The sequence below is a fragment of the Mauremys reevesii genome, linkage group 1 (assembly GCF_016161935.1).
Source record: "Mauremys reevesii isolate NIE-2019 linkage group 1, ASM1616193v1, whole genome shotgun sequence".
NCBI classification, from domain to species: Eukaryota; Metazoa; Chordata; order Testudines; family Geoemydidae; genus Mauremys; species Mauremys reevesii.
The window spans coordinates 353,035,415-353,054,952 of record NC_052623.1 but is presented as its reverse complement, the minus strand read 5'-3'; the positions used below and the strand labels follow the sequence as shown (position 1 = coordinate 353,054,952).

At 44.6% G+C, this 19,538-nt stretch overlaps 1 protein-coding gene across 3 annotated transcripts in view; it reads right to left on the bottom strand.

Annotated features, from left to right (window-relative positions):
* EXOC4 (exocyst complex component 4) overlaps nt 1–19,538 on the bottom strand; it is a 584,936-nt gene that overhangs the window by 12,788 nt on the left and 552,610 nt on the right. Inside the window, exon 18 of one of the 3 annotated variants that reach the window (XM_039519696.1) lies at nt 2,797–2,939. The exons of the other annotated variants lie outside the window; for them this stretch is intronic. Coding sequence (XP_039375630.1) covers nt 2,797–2,939 — 143 coding nt within the window. The remainder of the gene's footprint in view (nt 1–2,796; nt 2,940–19,538) is intronic. 3 annotated transcript variants of the gene reach the window in all.

Below are 19,538 nucleotides of genomic sequence, written 5' to 3'. Positions count from 1 at the left end.
TGAAGTAAAAAAGCATAAAGTATATAAACAGTCTCACTTAGGGGAATAATGATGGAAATTTTCAAGAAGTGAAATGGTGTGTTAAAGGAAATATAACTTGAAAGGGAGAAATAACAGAAAATGTATAAAATACTGCTACTTTGCACTCCTCTGAAAATCAAAACATGCTATAGGCTCTTTAGACTTTATGTCCAGAAGGGAGCATCATGATCATCTAGTCTGAGCTCCTGCACATCACAGACCACAGAACCTCACCCACCCACTCCTGTAATAGACCCCTAACCTCTGGTTGAGTTACCGAACTCCTGAAATCTTGAGTTAAAAACTTCAAGTTACAGATAATCCACCATCAGCAAGTGACCTGTGCCCCACTCTGAAGAGGAGGGTGGGAAAAAACCCCCAGGGTCTCTGCCAAACTGACCGGGGGGTAAATTCCTTCCCGGCCCCAACTATGGCAATCAGTTACACCCTGAGCATGTGGGCAAGATCCACCAGCCAGACCCCTGGAAAAGAATTCTTTATAGTAACTCCGAGCCCTCCTCATCTAGTGTCCCATCACCGACCGCGGGAGATATTTGCTAATAGAAGCAGTGGATGGGCCATATGCCATAGTAGGCACTCTCATCATACCAGCCCCTCCATACATTTATCAAGCTCATCAAACTTTTATGAATTAAGGTTTACAACCCCTCCCGGTGAGGTGTGGGTGGTGTGGGCTCCTTTTACAAATGGGGGAACCGAGACACAAAGAGTTTAAGTGACTTGTCCAAAGAAAAAAAACAGTGGCAGAGATGAGAACAGAGCACTGATGTCCCATCACCCAGATCTGTACTTGAGCCTCCCTTTGGGGAAAAAGCGACAGAGTCCTGTGGCACCTTACAGACTAACAGACATATTGGCGCATGAGCTTTCGTGGGTGAATACCCACTTCGTCAGATGCATGACCTTCGGGGACAGACTCCAGGACTCTAAGCTGGGGGCCAAGCGATTTTGGCTAAGAGTTTTTTTTAAAGAAGCCTAAAATTAAACTTCTTAATCCACATTAAGGCATCAAAAAAGAAATATTCAAACCTGTTAAATAATTGTTCATAAACAATGTCTATGACTCTCCTGGTGGCTTCTCATTGACTGGCAAAACGAAGCGAAGAACAGAAATTCTCACTCTCCAAATGGAACTTTATAGGGTATTAAATAAGCACCCTCAGCACTTATCTAAATCTTTAATTAGTTCTATAATATACTGATGATATCAAGGCTAATTAAATTTATACAGATAAAGAGCAGTGAAATTCTAGCCAAGTGAGCTGGAAAGTACATATTAAACAGCAAATGTAATGGTTCAAGCAGATAAGTGCAACTTTATATAAAAAAAAATTAAATTCAATTTCCATGTTGTATTCAAATTGATTCCAAGTGTTCAAATGATTGGGAAAAAAATCTTTTTAAATATATCAGTAATAGTGCTCATCTGACCTGTTTAAATATCAGTTATTAATGCCTGCATTTGCAAATAAACCCCACACATGCATTTTTACAGCATATCGGAAAAAATTACCTAAACCGTATGCCAGTTTATAAAGAATATGAAGCCATTTTTCCCCCTGCCTCATGTGGAAATGAGGGGAGACTTGGAAATGAATGCAGCCCCAAAGAGGAGAGTCAGCAGTTCGAAGGAAGGTACTGCAAAAACTGCTCCAGTCAGCAAACAAACTAATTCAATTCTAGCTATCCTTTGGGAATGACAATTACTGTGGCCAAAATCCTACCATATTTACAATCAACTGGTTCAGAACTGCACAAAAATGCCTGATGCTGTAATCAAGGGGAGGTGTAGTGGTGCGCATTTGCAAGTATTTAATGGGAATGGAAATTAATATTATTGGTGGGTGAAGGGCACATCTTATGGGATCACCTCATTCATTTATAGCCAAAGCAAAAGACGTGGCAACATGGGAAAGGCTGCATCAGATATTGGGTGCTTCTAGTCCAACATCCTACTCTGGCAGAAGTCAGGAGCTGATGCTTCCGAAAACCTTTCAAACTCATTATAATTGACCAATTGTCTAAATTCCATTTTCTTGAAAAGGACCAGCCTATGCTCTGATTTCACCCATGAATTCTCTTGGCTGCCAATGCTGGTAACTGGACTTTTATGGGCAGTGTGACACCAAAACCAGAATGTAGTCTTTTGCCTACTGAAGATTCTGGAGGCTGTTGGAATGGCCTGCAAGTTCTTCCTTGCTGGACATGGGACAGAGGGCTACCAAAGTCAAGACTACAATGAAGCATCCTCCTAAGTATCATTGACTGGCCCACCAGTGAAGCACAATAAACACCAGCAGAGAAGGGGATTGAGTGCTCTGTCCCACTCTCTGGGGACAGACGAATGGTGGGATGGCACTTAAAAGGCTGCTGGCAAGGGAGAGATCAGTGAAACACTAGAAGGTTCTTGGATGAAGAAAACAAGAGCACCACCCAACCCTGGGTGTTTGTGGACCCACCCATGAGAAAAACCATGGATGTTTGCATCTCTCTAGTAAATTTTGTGTATAGTATGATGCTGCCTCAGAAGAACATAAGAGGATGTGGGTATATTCAGGATAGAGAACTCGAGAAGCAGTGTTACTTATTTCAAAACACAATTCCCCAGTGAGATTTCCAGCTGAAGCAACAGCAGAAGATGCAGAGTGGCTTCACGTTCCAAGCTTCCAGAGAGCAAAAGGTACTCCTGATTCTAGAAAAGGACATGTTATCAGCACCTGAAACTGCCCCATCTGAACCTCCCTCTTCATTCACCTTGGGAGTCACTCTCCATAGTGGCCTCGATCCTTTGCCTCTTTGCTGAGATGCAGTGCCAATTTTGCTGGTGGCTTTTGTGATGTGGCCACTTGGTCACTAGGAAGTGGATTCTGACTTGCCAACCAAATTCACATAAGCCACTGAACAATAAACAGATGATAAAAACATAGTCATTTACCCATCTGCGCTGGATTTGAACAAGCAACCGAGAATCACATGGTACCATAATGCATAACCAAGGGTATCTTTTACATACTACCTTTTCTTCAATAAGTAGTGAGCTGTTTTCCATGATAGCACAGAGCTTAATCACTCTTTGCACCTCTTTTCCTCTTCTCTCTCTTTTTGGGTGTGTGCGTAGCATAATTTTGTATCTGATACATAACTCAAGTACACTCACAAGGAACTTACTTTAGCTTCAGATGTAATACCTTTATGTGCTATGAGATCTTATTTGAATTTTATATCCTTGATATATTTGATCTCAGATCTGGAGTAAAAATTTTTAAATTCTAGGCAAGCTTTGCAGCCTACAATAATGTCTGAGTAAGAAATTACATGCTGGAGATTGCTTCCTGAAAAGAATATATCATTCTTATAAATCATCATCATACATGTATGTTCAAACACAGCAATTTCAATATAATTATTTTAAAACTGCTCTTAAAAACCAAGACTTAAGGTTTTAAATATCTACCTGAATTCACACTTTTTTCTTGGCTAAAGAGAACAGGATCATAATGGGACAAATTTAATTGCCACATCAGAGTTTGTGTGTTGAAGTTCTACATCTGATGTGTGAAAGTTCAGGAATGCCAATGAGGCATGTTGCAGATGCCACTCTGCAACATTTTCTCAGCCAGTCTCCATCTGCCAGATATGTTAATACTTGTGTTGAATCAATAATTCACCTCCTTAACTCCATGTTTCCTGCATCTTAGTCAGAATTGTCAATGTCTGCTTCACCAGAGGATCCATCCTGGACAGATAGGAGTCGCTTGGCCTGCATCTCCCATTAAGTTGGTGCTGTACTGTACCCAGGAGCCAGTCACTTTCAGTATTGCAGGGATCATCCAATCCACTCAGCTGTTTTCTGGTTTACATGTGAGCCAACAAAACCAAGATGCTCCACTTTTTATTAAAACACATACTTCGTGACTCTAATTCCTCAGAATCACACCTCACCGTCCAAAAGCAGGCTGAACATTTTCCGAGAATTAAAACTCATAGCATTTGAAATACCAAATGAGGTCCTTGATCTTTCTCCAAAGAACTCAGATTTGGTTTTGGATGCAGGAAAGAGATAATCATGACTATAATACTTTGGATTTACAGTCTACGGATCACATGTATCAAGTAGGAAAATACTATAATGAACTCACTGTACATGCACACGCTGCTAGATGGAATCAAAATTGCTTATGGTGTATTCCTTGCACTATACCGCTAACTGCTAATGGAGAATGTCATTTAAGTCAGATGGTAGGGACCTGTTGTTATGGAGCAAGAGGACCTGGGTTCCATCCCTGAGGTTCCCATAAAGCTCCAAATAGCCTCATTGGGCAACACAGTGACAGAACTGAAGCCCTCAGTGGCCACATATTAATTTATTGAAGTTCTATTATCTTTGTTTTACAGCATGAAAGAGAGACACAGAGCATTAGAAAGTCCCTGCCCAAGATTGCTCAGTGAGTCCACAGCAGATCTGGGATTAGAACCCATGACTCTCAGCCCTTTGCTCTAACTATGAGATTACAGTCCACCACATAAAATGACTTCCCTCTCATTAGTGGCAGCTATTCTCTCTGCTCTGCCATTTCTGGCTTTGGGGCAGCTCCCCACTGCTGGTAGGACTTGCCCTTCTGCCGCTGCCAGACCAGACATGTTCTCTGGAGCAGCCTGCTCATCTCTTTGCTTCAACGCTGAAGCTCAAACCCCCATCTCTCCTAACCTGTCTAGAACCAGCAACCGCTCCACCTATCCCCCACACTGGGCTAACACCAGTACTTCACACCTCTCCACATCTGCTGCCCCCGCCTGCTTTTGTGCCTTCCTATTTCTGCCGCCATAATGCGGCCGCATTGGCAGGTAAAGAGCTCATCTCCTCTGCTTAATTTAATTAAGGGAGAAACATCTGCGAAATATGTGCTTTAATGGCACAGAAAAGTGATGAGTGGTGACCCTCAAACATATTACACAGCACAAATATCTGTCACATTCTAGCAGATTACCGGGCATGAAGCATTGCAGTTTCTAATGAGATCTGACTGACAGGGTAAACCAATCCGCTACTAAAGGACTTGAGTACATTCACTCCTATCTATGGGGGTTTGTGGTAGAAAGAAGCAGCTGATAGTGAAAGGAGCAGGACATTTTTTCTAATTGCTTCCATTTGCAGCCTGGAACAAAGCAATCGAGTTGCACTTCAGTCTGACAATCTAATATTTACTTTTTGAAACAATTTGTAGACAAATGGCCAGATAGTTGCTCTTCACACACTGAGGTTTTATTCCCTCCTTTGTGATTCTTTTTGTCTTGTGTCAATTCTTCTTTTCAAACACCTGTCCCTCTTCTAACACCTTTGTTTGTGGATCGCTGACACCATTTTCAGTCATGGGGGCACAAAGAAGTTCCCTAAATGCTATGTTTGGAGTCTCAGATCAGGAGGTAAAATAGATAATTGATGGGTCTAAGTGTCCAGAGAGGGACCCCACATTTGAAAAGAGAGCTTCCTGGGGAGTCTGTCTCTTGACCCATTCAAAGTGAGATGACCCTGAAAGTTCATTCCCTTGCCGGAGTCCTGGGGCCTGCTTCCGATCCCAGTTACACCAATATAAACCCTGGGCAGCCCCATTTACGTCGATGGCGCTACCTCGGTGTGAAATCAGCATCTGGCATCAAGGCTGTCTCTGGTACATTACTCGGGTGCTACAGGAAATGTAACAGGCTCGCTTCCTAATCAGATATTTCTCAAGGGGATGAAACTTTTATGTTCCCCCATTACCACACAAGCCATTCTAGCTGAGCTCATACGGTCCTCCTCTTTCCAGCCATTTCCCCTCTCTTCACTCCTAGGCAGACCCCTCCCCAGGGCAGCAGGCATCTCCGAGTGCTAGAAGATAAATAGTGAGTAAAATCAATCCAGACAAAGAGTCAATTCTACAGATTCTGCTTGACTGCTATTTGCTGGCCTTCTGGAGTTCCTATTGTTAATGAAGAACTTGGTTTTTACAAAATGCATTCCCCCTCCCTCCCATTCTCCCTGGATAGCAATCACCTTGAAAGCTTTAAAAAAACACACTGTACTGCCCTTTACAGGCTTCTGTCTGGAGGTGCTGCTGTCACATCCAGGGTTACAAAAACACATCACTGTCCTCCCACCGGGCTACTGAAACCTCAGAGACAATTTCTCTATAGTCGACATGAATATGCAGGTCCCCTGCTAACAGGCTTCCTGTCAGTTTCTCCCTCACACTTCTCTATAACGTGCTAACCTTTGCTACCACCTCCCTGATTCTTCCCCTGCCCTACTGGTCCCCAGAGGGATGTTTTCAGGCATAAGTATTACATGCCCTTTTTTGGCCACACTTGTTTGCTTCTTGAATTGAGAACATGAAGCTTCCCATTTGCAGGAAAAGAAATAGTCCCCAGTCACTGTGAGAACCGAGTGACAGTCCTGTGTAGTAGCTGCAGAAGCCAAGCAACAAGAAGCAACTGCCCCTCCCAGGTAACCCTCGGAAGAGCTGCCTGTACGGTGGGAGGAAAGGAGAAATGCTACATTTCCTTTAACTCAGAAAGTGGATGGCACCTTTGCTTTGCTAATGGACACTCCTCCGGGTGTGAAATTTACTCGTGATCCCTTGGAAACGGGAGGCTCAGAATATTCCTCCTTTCTTCCCTACCAGTTGTTTCTGTGTCCTTCCATGAGCCCTATGATCACCTGCTTTATATCCGCTCACAGCATAAGGGTCCATTTCACGGGCTCAGCTTCCTTGTGGCAGGAGGACTGGACAGAGCTGGATTATTACTACTGTCCATTCATCTTCCATGCTTGTATTGTCTGCCTGCTGTTTCAGCTGATGCCATTGGCTGCTATGATAGCACTAGAAAAGGTTCAGAAAAGAGCAACTAAAATGATTAGGGGTTTAGAGGGGGTCCCATATGAGGAAAGATTAAAGAGGCTAGGACTCTTCAGTTTGGAAAAGAGAAGACTAAGGGGGGACATGATAGAGGTATATAAAATCATGAATGATGTTGAGAAAGTGGATAAGGAAAAGTTATTTACTTATTCCCATAATACAAGAACTAGGGGTCACCAAATGAAATTAATAGGCAGCAGGTTTAAAACAAATAAAAGGAAGTTCTTCTTCACGCAGCGCACAGTCAACTTGTGGAACTCCTTACCTGAGGAGGTTGTGAAGGCTAGGACTATAACAATGTTTAAAAGGGGACTGGATAAATTCATGGTGGCTAAGTCCATAAATGGCTATTAGCCAGGATGGGTAAGGAATGGTGTCCCTAGCCTCTGTTCGTCAGAGGATGGAGATGGATGGCAGGAGAGAGATCATTTGATCATTGCCTGTTAGGTTCACTCCCTCAGGGGCACCTGGCATTGGCCACTGTCGGTAGACAGATACTGGGCTAGATGGACCTTTGGTCTGACCCGGTACGGCCTTTCTTATGTTATGTTCTTATGATCTCTGTGCTTTGGATCATCGAGATCGTTCGTATCTGAACCTGTTGTTATTATGGGCAGCCTGCTGTGCTCTGGGTCTCCAAGAACCATAAATAAAAGGCCTTTTGGAGGAGGGAGGTAAATGCTGTCTTTTCCTCAAATGGATCACCCTGTATGACTGGCACCACAGGCAGGGCCGGCTCCAGGCACCAGCCCAGCAAGCAGGTGTTTGGGGCGGCCAACAGAGAAGGGCAGCACATGCGGCTCTTTGGCAGTGGGTCCCTCACTCCCTCTCGGAGCAAAGGACCAGCCGCCGAATTGCCGCCGAAGACTGAAGCGGCGGCGGTAGTGCGGCAGATCGTGATTGCGGCTTTTTTTTTTCCTCCCCGTTTTTGCTGCTTGGGGCGGCAAAACCCCTGGAGCCGGCCCTGACCACAGGATGGGACAAAAGGGTGCAAGTTTATACTTCCTTGGTTTGGAATGATATATAGGGATCATCCTTCCACCTGATGCATCTTTGTTACTCCAAAGAGGATGACTGGGCCCTATGACCAATCACTCGTGGCCTGTACTGGATGGTCACCCACAGGGGCTGAGTAGCACTCTTAGACTGATTAAGGACACCTTAAGTCAATGTTAATTATTTGTCCTGCATTATGACGTAAATGACACGATGTTGCACAAGCCCCAAGATTCTTTCAGTATTCTTTAGCAGCATGGAAGATAGATTTGCGAAAGACAGGTGGTCTTGCTGGGTCAGGGTTGAGGCATGTTGTACCCGTTCTCTTTATAAACAGACTCAGGTCTTCAGAGTTTCAATCAGCACCTTTCCCCAGCATTAAATTCACTTAAAATAATAAAAGCACTGTGTGTATTTTAAAGTGTCACTGACTTGGCAAGGTATTGGCAAGATGGCGTATGGCAGAGCCTAGGAAAACTCACTCATGTTCCAGGCGGGTGGCATCTCTGACTCATTCCTCAGAGGATAAAGCCTCCTGCTGGGCCAACACATTTCAGTGTCCTGCTGAGCACAGAAAACAGCGGGAGCTTCACCCCACTGGCTGGGAAAAACCACCGTGCTCGCACCAGTCACCTGGACGATGGCGATCCAAGGCAGGATATGTAAGAGGGCTGTTAGGTTCCCGCTTGTATTTTCCTCTCAGTTCATCTTGCCATGACCCAAGCAGTATTTAACTTCGATTTGCTTCTGATGCCACAACAAAAATGGGGGCTTATTCTTGAGTTTCTGCCTGAAAACCTGCCATTCTGTCTTGGGCTATGAAAAACAGTGAGAGCCAGACCTGGCAGGCCCAGGCCTTTCCCACTCTCTTTCTGGACCTTACCCAGGGTTAGAAACAAATAAAAATCTTTCCTGGGTACCTCATGTTGTTTCACTGCCATCAACTATGACAGTTCCTTTCTGTGATCACTCAGAATCAGGACTGGCAGTGCCTCAGAGATGTGAGACAGGCGTCAGCATCAACCGGCTTCCCATGGCTTTGAAAATAGCTTCTGACCTGGCCATTTAGCCACCAGGGAACTGTGGAAGCTCAGAGGCTTGGCAGTGGGATGCTAGAGAGAGCTCTGCAGGATCTGGGATGGGGGCTGACAAGACTCTCTGACAGAAGAGTTAAAAAAACAGACCCTTAAAACCATCTTTCTGGCTGAGAGCAGGAAGTTCACTGGTTCACAGGGTCACTGGGATTTCCTATTTTATAGGAATCTGCAAGCTAGTCCTCAGAATCTAGCCTACTGGCCTCCGTGCAGAGTTATTGGTCCTGGAGGTCCAGATGGGACATGCACTGCTTAACTACAGCCGGACACAGAACATCAGGTACGTCCCAACTGTTCCATTCCTTTTAGGGGTGCGCTGCGTGGTACCAAGCGGCATGCCTCACCCAACACTGGAGACATCAATCTGAGTCTGTTGACAGAAGCTGACGATACCGTGAGCGCGTAGTCTCATTGTCCCACCTGTGCCGCTTGCTTTGGAACATGAAGATTTTAATTCTGACAGCTTTCCAAGCAGCCACAGTTCAGGAGCTGCAGTCCTGGGGCAGAACAATTCCCAACTCAATACCGCACAAGGGTTTTCACATTCTACAAGTACGGGCTGGAGACTCGCAATAAATGTGCTGGGGAAAGGGCTGCTGGTGGGGAAAGTGAGCCAATAGCCTTTCTGCCTTTGTTTCAGGGGAGTGAGCCACAGGTTTTGGAGAACAAGTGAGGAATATGGAGAGGGTTTGTGGCAGCGAGTGGAGAACCTGCTGTAGAAAAGGGCTACAAAAACAAGTAGGTTGGCAAAGAGATGACCCTTCCATTCCATAACAACATCAAAGCCCCAGGCCTAAACGAGGCAAAGGATTGACAGTGGAAGCTGCAGTCTGGCACTGAATCCCCTCCCCCTACCCCCACTGCAGGATTTTCGGAGAGAGTGACTCAAAGGCTAACCCAGCTCAGTCAGTGAGCCCCCATTAAACAGAAGACTTTCTGCCTGATCAAACAATAACCTGACGTTTCTGCTATGAAAACCTGGCTCATGTGGGACTCTATCATCAAATGAGGGCATGTTAAATGCCATGAAGAAACTCTGGTTTGCATATGTCAATAATACGGTGCAGATGCAAATCGGGACCTGTGTGCGCTCATTTTAGAGTGCATGCTCTCAAACCCTGGTCCGTGCGATCAATCGACACTCCACGCCCCTACACACTACAGACTTAGCTAACGAGAATGATTTCTCGGACTCCAGTGGTACTGTCAACAATCTCAAACTGAGACCCTGGTCTCAAAGTAACCTCAGTCCTACAAGTGAACCAACCCTGGCTGTGTATTGTTAACGGCCCCTGGCAAGTCATTAAACATAGCAATTCCAAAACAAAAGTTTTAAAAAGAAAATAATGCTTGCCCTTTAATTAACATTCAAAGTGCGGTAGGATAGAACAAGCGACTGAAACAGACAGACACGTACCCACATTCCACATACAAATTAAGGACTCAAGAGACAAAGTAATTACTTGGTATTTTTCACCAACATTCAAGACTATTGTTAAAAACAGGTATCAAGAAAAGACTGTCACCTAAGAGAGAAATGAGGAACTTGCTTGTAATTTGATTTCTAGGAGGATATATCATGAAGCTATCAATGCAGTTGATAAAAGTGCTCCAGCACTGAATCTAAAACCAAACCCAGAAAACCAAACCAAACCGATAAATATTCATTCAGCACCTTCCTTGGCCTTATTTTCGCTGGGAGAGTGAAAGCAGTTTTTTTGCCTGTTGAAAAGTTCATCCCATTGATTCCCCTTCCCCATGCCGAGTGCCAGGAAAGTCAATGAAGCCCCCCTATGCTTTTCTCTAGTCCATTTCCAGTTTAGGAAAATGGAATTCAACTGTTTACTTGGAGCAAACCAAACATCCATATTCAGGCAATAAAAATCATTACTGAGGCCGTGAAAACCTATATCTTTAAAGGTCATAGCGCAAAGATTAAAAGTGCCTCCAGGAAAAACTGAAATGGCTAATTTAAATACAACCTTTGAATCAATAGGAAAACTTCAGCATGGCTAGAGAGAGAGACGGTGCAGCAGCGTTGAGATGCTAGATTGATATTTTAAGACGATTGCCTTGCTTTTCGAATGAACGCTATAATACTGTCTGATTACATATAGTGCAGGATGTTCAGGCATTACCAGACCAGATCAATCCGCAAGTCTAGCTAATACAGCATCCTCTCTCCACCAGTGGCCAGTACTGGCTTCTCCAGAAGAAGGTGTAAATTAAAACCCCACGAAGGACAGTTATGGATTAAATTGCCCACAGGGGAAGTACTTCCTAACGCCCGGACAGCTAGTGCTACGTTCTATTTATTGTTTGCAGTGTTGTAGCTGGGTTGCTCCCAGGATACGAGACAGATAAGGTGGGTGGGGTAGTATCTTTTATTGGACCAACCCACCTGTTTTGTTCTCTCTGTTTTAACTTTGGATGTTTTTGCTACTTATATAATGTCTCATCTTGTTTTTCAACCCTGCTAAACTTGTAGCCTCGTTAATATCCGGTGGCAGTCAGTCTCACGGGTTAATTATGAACCGTGCAAGAAAAGCACTGCCTTTTCCTCAGCTGGGAATTTGTTGTCTTTCCATTTGGCTGGGTGTCACTGGTTATGTGTGACCCAGGGAGCTCCTGGTGCCAGCTAGCAAAGGGCACAGGGGGTGCATAGCGTTTTACAGGGATCCCCTGGGTCAGAAATATGCAGAACAGTTCACCGAAGGGTGGCACGTGAGGTCTCTACCAAGAGCCCATAGCCCATTGGTCATCATTATCATTGAGAAATGTATGTACAGATAAAATTTAAGGAGTTATGGATCTATAATGAAAATTGTGGTCTTAAGGTCTTGGAATCAAGACAGATTGCCAGGGGGTGACATACCTCAGACAGGTATCTCCCTGGCTGGCCACTTGTGTATTGCATGCCTCACAATGCATGCTTTGTTTGCATACTGAGCCAAGTGAGGGCTGAGCTATAGTGAAATATACAAGAGAGGAAATCTAAAGGAATAAACACCCAGTGGAGGAGGTGTCCTGTTTATGTATAAGGATTGTTCTGGTATAACGTGGAGTGCAAAGCAACACACTGATCTCTTGACTTAGGAGGCAAACTGATATCGTGCTTGTCTCACAAAAGAAGGCTCACTGCCAGCCTGGCTGTAAAGTACAAGAATTTTGGGTGAGCAATACTCTACGAGACATGAGAGTATCTTGTTAATTAAAAGTCTAAGCTCTAGAAAGCATGTTATGATTTTTTTATATGTAACCATTTGTCTTCGAGGTTTCTACTTGTTATCACTTGCATCTTTATGCTTTGTTAAATACACTTATACTTGATTTCGCTATCACCATATCTACGTGCTGTGTGTTAAGTGGAGCGGTGAGCTGAGGTGGAACTGGTGAGCTGGGATGTGCTGTTTCTTTGGAAGTAGTGAATCTGTGAATATTGCGAGTGTCCAGTGGACCAGGGGCTGGATGCTCCAAGGAGATGCTTGGAGGCTGGAGCATGCCGTTCACTAACCTGCAGAGAGAGAGCAGGGCCTCGGTAGGACTGGTGGGGAGGGCTTGTAGCCACTGGAGTTAGGGAGCTGACCCATGCCAGGCACAGACAAGGCTTCCTCGTGCTCAAGGCAGGTGGTGCCCCCGGGAAGCGTCGCAGCATGCTTTTAGCTATTTCGTACCTCTGCATGCAACTCCCTTCTCAAGGCATTGCTAAGCACCAGCTCTGCAGAATGTACATTATTACATGCCTACTAGCTCAGTCATATGCAGAAATGTTAGCAAGTGCCCCAGAAAACACCCTTGGCCGCCCCACTTCACTTCAGAATCAATTCAGAATGAATCCGCCCGGTTTTTAAAACGCTTGATGGATTTACCCCAGCCTAACTCAGCTCACCCACTTTATTCTTCGGAGCTCTTAGATCTTACCTGTGTCCCAATGACTTATTGCCAATTTGTCAATTTGTTCCAGCATCTCCCCCTCTTTTGACATGTTACTCTCCCGGCCTTATTTCTATCTGTCTAGTTCTTATCTTCTCCATTCTCTACTGCCTTTGCTCACTGTGTCATAGGTGCAGTTAGGCTCCAACCCCGCACAAGTATAGTCCCATTGATTTCAGCAATTCACTGGCACTACTCGTGTGTTTAAAGTGAAGCACCTGCTTATGTGCTTTGTTGGACTGGGGCCTTAAACTGTAAGTTCTTTGGGGCGCCAGGAACCACATGTGTTCTGTTTATCAGTGAAGTGCCTTATGCGCTCTGGACACCTACAGTAAAGCAGTAATAACAGCGGCAACAAAACCCCTTTCTCCAGGGGCTTGTAATCAGGATAGACACCAAAGAACAGAGGAATGGGAGCAAATGTTATCGTTAACCTGTGGCTAAGTCACTTTCATCCAAGCCCTTATATTCAAGTGCTCACATTACAGAAAAATTACTTAAGGACAAACATCAGAAACATCATCCCCCAAGAGTCGGATTCTTTGCTTTAGAACTTCTGGTAAATTTCCATGAAGGTGTTTTTGAATTTCCAAACATGGAAAATCAGCACCAGGTGAGACATTTTTCTGATGCGTCGTTTTGGACTTCTGCTCTTTGGCAAATTCAGAAACAAAACTTCCAAGGACTGAGGCTATGGCTACACCACAGAGCTTACAGCTGCGCCGCTAAAGCGCTGCTAGTGCAAACATGCTAAGCCGACAGTAGAGAGCTCTCCCGCCCAATTAATTACTCCAGGCCCCGCGAGTGGCAGTAGCTATGTCTGCGGGAGAAGCTCTCCTACCAACATAGTGCTGTCCTCACCGGCGCTTAGGTTGGTGTAACTTACATCACTCAGGGGGGTGGCTTATTTACACCCCTGAGCGACATAACTTACACCGATCTAAGCTGTAATGTGAACATAGCCTCAGTCCTGAGGGAGGACAAACACATTTGAAATGAACCAACAGGTGGTGAGGTGAGAGTACTGCATTTACTGTGCAATGACTTGCTTGCTTTCTCATCTTGTCTTCCCACATCTTGACTGTTTGTCTTATCCACCTGTTACATCTTGTCATAACCTATATTGTGAGCTTTCTGGAGCAGTGCCTGGATTTTTATTATAGTGACAAAGAGTCCTGTGGCACCTTATAGACTAACAGAAGTACTGAAGCATAAGCTTTCGTGGGTGAATACCCACTGCATCTGATGAAGTGGGTATTCACCCACGAAAGCTTATGCTCCAATACTTCTGTTAGTCTATAAGGTGCCACAGGACTCTGTCGCTTTTTACAGATCCAGACTAACACAGCTACCCCTCCGATTTTTATTATGTATCTGTACAGTGTTTATCACAATGCGCCTTGATCTTTCATCGGTGCCCTCTAAGTGTTACTGGCATGCAAATACATAGTAAGAGTTTCTGATGCGGCTTTCTGAACACAGCAAGCAACAAGTGCCTTTCGCCAGATACTAACATTTCAGCTGTTCACCAGTAGGTGCTACTTGACAGCTAAAGGAACCCGAGAATTTTAGGTATTTTTAAACCTCTCCATCATGTGAATAAGAATATCAATTGCAGTGACACTGAGTGAAAAAATCACTCCTCAACTTTCATATTCATAGGGCATAAGATGATCAGCAGCTAGGGCAGGGTACACATTTGCCCTGTGCTACAGTTCCGCACAGTTAGCTATGTGCATTGAGGGATGTGTGTGGGTTTGTAACCTTTCCTCTGAAGCACTGAGAACCTCTGGACATAAGAAATTGGACCATATGACCCAACGAGGCATGCATTCCAGTGTGTTCCTACACATGCACAGATCCATCAATGGCTACTGCAGGAATGGTGCCCTACCGCCTGTTTGCCAGAAGCTGGGAATGGGCGACAGGGGATGGATCACTTGATTACCTGTTCTGTTCATTCCCTCTGGGGCACCTGGCACTGGCCATTGTCAGAAGGCAGGATACTGGGCTAAATGGACCTTTGGTCTGAACCAGTAAGGCTGTTCTCATGTTCTCATGAAAGCAACTGTCCCTAGTTCCCCCACTGCACCTGTGTCATGTAAGACAGCCAGTAAAGAGACACGAGGGGGAAAGTCCATTCTCTGATCACCCAACACAAATGGGAAAAGCAATCAAGTGGAGGAGTGGTTTTTAATCCTCTGCAGTTAGGATATTTGGTTAATGCAGTGAAACCACTAATTACAGCTAATTAAAGCTGTGCTGAGATCAGAGCTCAATGAAAACTACAGGGGGAAAAAAACGAGAGACAAAGAAAGGAAAAGGAAATATTTTTGAAGCCAAGTTCTTAATTGAAAAATAAAACAACTTTTTAATTAAAATGAGCAAAAGCAAATCTGGGGCAATGCTACATAAGCACACAACGTTGGTCTGACTTCACAAGCATGGAGATAACACGTCTTTCCCTGGCTCCAGATAGGGGACTTTCAGCCTGGGCGAGCTTCCCTTACAGTCCATTCTGCTTCTGGTTCCTTTGCAGAGTAGCTCCAGGTAGGGCTCAGTTCTACAAGGTGCTGGACATCTTTAACTCCTACAGATAGCTGAGGGTACCTCCAAACCTTGCAGAATGAAGCCTTTATGGCCAAGTCCACTGCTTGGGTATGAGTACAGGTCATCCACAAATGGGAGCCTTGTGGATGCACCTGGGGGAGTGCACTTAACCCTTGAACTGCCGGTTTCATCGTCAGTCGCTGAAAGCTATTTTCCTACACATCAAAACATATTGCCTCCCCATTTTTAATGACTCTAGCCAAGGCAGAGTGATTGAACATTTGGGAATCTGTGATGGTTCTTGGGGGGTGGAGGGCAGAGGGCACTACCAGAGCAGGGACCCCATGGAAATAACAGGACTTGAGTGTGGACTGTAAATTGTGTTAGGATCATAGAAATTAGAGATGGAAAAAAGATTATTAGTTCAACCAGTCCTTGCCTTGCTCAGATCCAGCTACCTACAATATACTTTCGAGGGGTTTGCCCACTCTGGTTTTACATCTCTGCTGTGGTCAGGCTTGGTGGTCCACCGTCTGATATAGCATAGGGTGCCCAAGGATACCCATTCAGGCAGCACCCTCTTGTTAGACTGAAGTCTTGTTAGACTCCAAACACACATCCCCCCTGAATCAGGAGCTGTGATAATATTTCCCGTTTGACCTGCACGTTTTTATCCTGTTCCAGTTACAAGTGAAATGGGAGTCTGGGGGACCTCCAGCGAGAATCACAGAACCACCACAGGAGAGAGCTAGGTCTGGAATAAAAACCGCCAAAGTTGCGTAAGGCTCCAGGCTGGGGATTATTGCTGCAGGTTAAGGTACACTGGGTGCAGGTTGGAATTGAAGCTCATCAGCAGAGCCGTGTTCAATTGAAACTTGCAGTAGCTTCCCGAACAATGCCCGTCTCTAGCTATTTCCACAGCCTCTTAGATTCACAGGCATCAAATGTGCTCGATTATATATTTATTAAGAGAAAAAGAACAAAAACAGCAAGATAAATAATATATTCACCCCAGTGTAGCACTGGCAATCAAACCCAGACTCAGGAGCATTGGGAGGATCACATTTCAGCTGCACAAAGATTTCTGAGGAACCTCTCTAAAGCACTCTTGCTGTCCAATTCCCACTGGATAACTCCAGTAGATGGCAGCATGTTACTGCTAATTCCTAGTGGTCTGACAGCCACATGCAGCTCAGACTCTGGCTTCCTACACAGCCAAACAAAATATCTCCAACCAAACAATCCCAGAATAAAGGGGGCTCTTGGAACCCAGCAACCTAAACGGCATTGCAGTGAGGAATTAAAGCCTCGCAGAAATCCCATTACTGAGTCTGATCCTGCTCCCACTGACAATTATTGCAACACAAGCAAGCCTGCATCCCGTGTAATTATCCTACCACCTCTGAGTGGTAGGATAGTCACTGAGGATGTCACTGAGGATGCTATTTATCCATGACAACATTTAGAAACAATATCAGTTTAAAGGAAAATGCATGCTCCAGAATGAGGACAGGTTTCAGAGCGGTAGCCGTGTTAGTCTGTATCCGCAAAAAGAACGAGGATCCTTGTGGCACCTTAGAGACTAACAAACTTTAAAAATGTTAAAGGCCAATTTTTTGCCCCATTTAACAACAAACCAAACAAATGACAGCGGGAGCCTCTTTGAAAGGTGAATGGTGGTCAGCCTCCCTTGGTCCGAGGGCAGTGCTCCGTGGGAGCCAAAAGCAGCCAACGCTCAGCTTGAGTGGCTTGAGAACAGCAGTGCAGCCGCTTAGGAAAATACAGCCTAGCCTGGCGATCTCTGGGAAAAGAGATTTGTAGGTTTGATTCTGGCACTGTGAATTTAATTTTCTTGGGACATTAGTGATTTCCTACAAACCATCGGGATGTCCTCACTACTTCTAAGCCAACATGACTGCAGTCATTATCTTGTCTCTGAATCCGCCGCAGACAGGACATTCTCTGGCTGAGCGGGTGGTGGGACAGGAATTACCCCTTAGAGTGTATGTATACCAGCAACTACATGTATGTTGGAACATCATTATGAGTCAATGGCAAATAGCTGGATGGCCACTTGCAGAGACATACAATGACAAGAGCAGCAACAGCAGCTGCATTTCACTGCGAAGCAGAAGTAAAGGTCATTATCCCTCCTGTAGGATAAACATTCAAGATGGTCCTTGCAGACATACAGACGGTGCTGATTATATGCAGATGAACTACACTTCAAGGGCCTATCCTTGGCCAATCTGTGAACAATGTCTGGAATGCTGACAGCTTGTCACTGGGCGTTCTCTGCGACAGCCTGGGTTTGACTGCAATGGAAACATACACTCCACACCTCTTAGAAAGATGCCTGTCAGTTCAAGAGCCCAGTTTCTAGAATAGCAGGAACAGGATCTCCCAGTGTCTGCAGGACCCATTGCCTTTCATCTCTTGCAAATTAGGCCCCACATTAGAAGAGGTTCCCCCACTTCACCACAAGAGATTTGCTATGCATGCCTTTGTCTCCTGCCCAATTAGTCATTATTACTTTCCTTTAACATGGAGTTATATTTTTAGATGCCAGCTTAATATTTTCTCCCACCCCATAGAGTCTTCTATATACTTAGTGGAATCCCTACATTCCCACTGTAAGCCCTGTGTGTTGTGCCTCTCTGCTGTCCAGAGGAGGAAAAGTTACTTCCTGTCAAATCCCTATTATACTGTAAACAAACTGAACAGAGTGATCAATGCTAAGCAAAAAACAAATGGACCTGATTAACTAATGCACCCAGCACCCGCTAAACCAGGGGTAGGCAACTTATGGCACACTGATTTTCAGTGGCACTCACACTGCCTGGGTCCTGGCCAGCGGTCTGGGGGGCTCTGCATTTTAATTTAATTTTAAATGAAGCTTCTTAAACATTTTTAAAACCTTATTTACTTTACATACAACAATAGTTTGGTTATATATTATAGACTTATAGAAAGAGACCTTCTAAAAACATTAAAATGTATGACTGGCATGCAAAACCTTAAATCAGAGTGAATAAATGAAGACTCGGCACAGCACTTCTGAAAGGTTGCTGACCCCTGCGCTAAACTGTGCGAAGGTGGGAAGGGAAGAGAGAGACCAATCTGAAGTCAAACATGTGTCCTAGGCATGGCTGTGTAGAGCGTTAACCACTTGGCTGGCCCCATGGCTCGGGCTGGAGAAACAAGATTACAGCTGATTCAAAGTCAGTTTGCTCATTTCATACGAGTTCTACTCATCTAAAGGAGTCTGATAGTATCCTTATTCCCTCTAGTTAATCTGCAATTATCTTCCAGCACAAACTAGCCTTTCAGACCTAGTAGCGAACAGCAGCAACTCTCAACCCACCTGATGCCAGAGAGGTCAAAATTACATGCTGTTTTAAGAAATTTAACATTTTACATCACTCTCTCATGCCCAACTCAATTAACTTCCTAGAAGAAGGCAGTATTACCATCACCCTATGCATCAGAATGAGAGAACAACAGGATGGCAGAAGAATACGTCTTCCATTGAATAAACCCTCTAACAGTGGAAGAACATTTTATTTAAAGACATGTCTGAACCAGAAACTGAGATCTGGAGACCTTGGAAGATGTGCGTGTGTGTGTGCACATGCATTTCAGACCTGAATTCACGTACAAATTTCACAGCTAGTCTCTGATTTCTACAATGGCACAAACCTAAACCCCGGATCTGAAAGTTTCAGAACGTCGGCTCCTTTGAAATACAGCCCCAGATGTAAATTTTGCAGCGCATGTCCTTTTTAAATAATGAATTATTATAGGAGGAAAACCCAGATTATTCACTTGGAATTTGGTAGCACTCAGAGGCCCCAACCAGCGATCAGTGCCCTAATGTACTAGACACGTAATAAAAAGGCAATCTCTGCCCAAATCCCTGAAAACATTAGCATGAAATTTGGAAAACTGATCTTTATAGCTTCTTTTTAAAACAGAGAAATGCACAAATACAGCAGTCAGTTATCTGCATCAATAACACCTCCTCTTA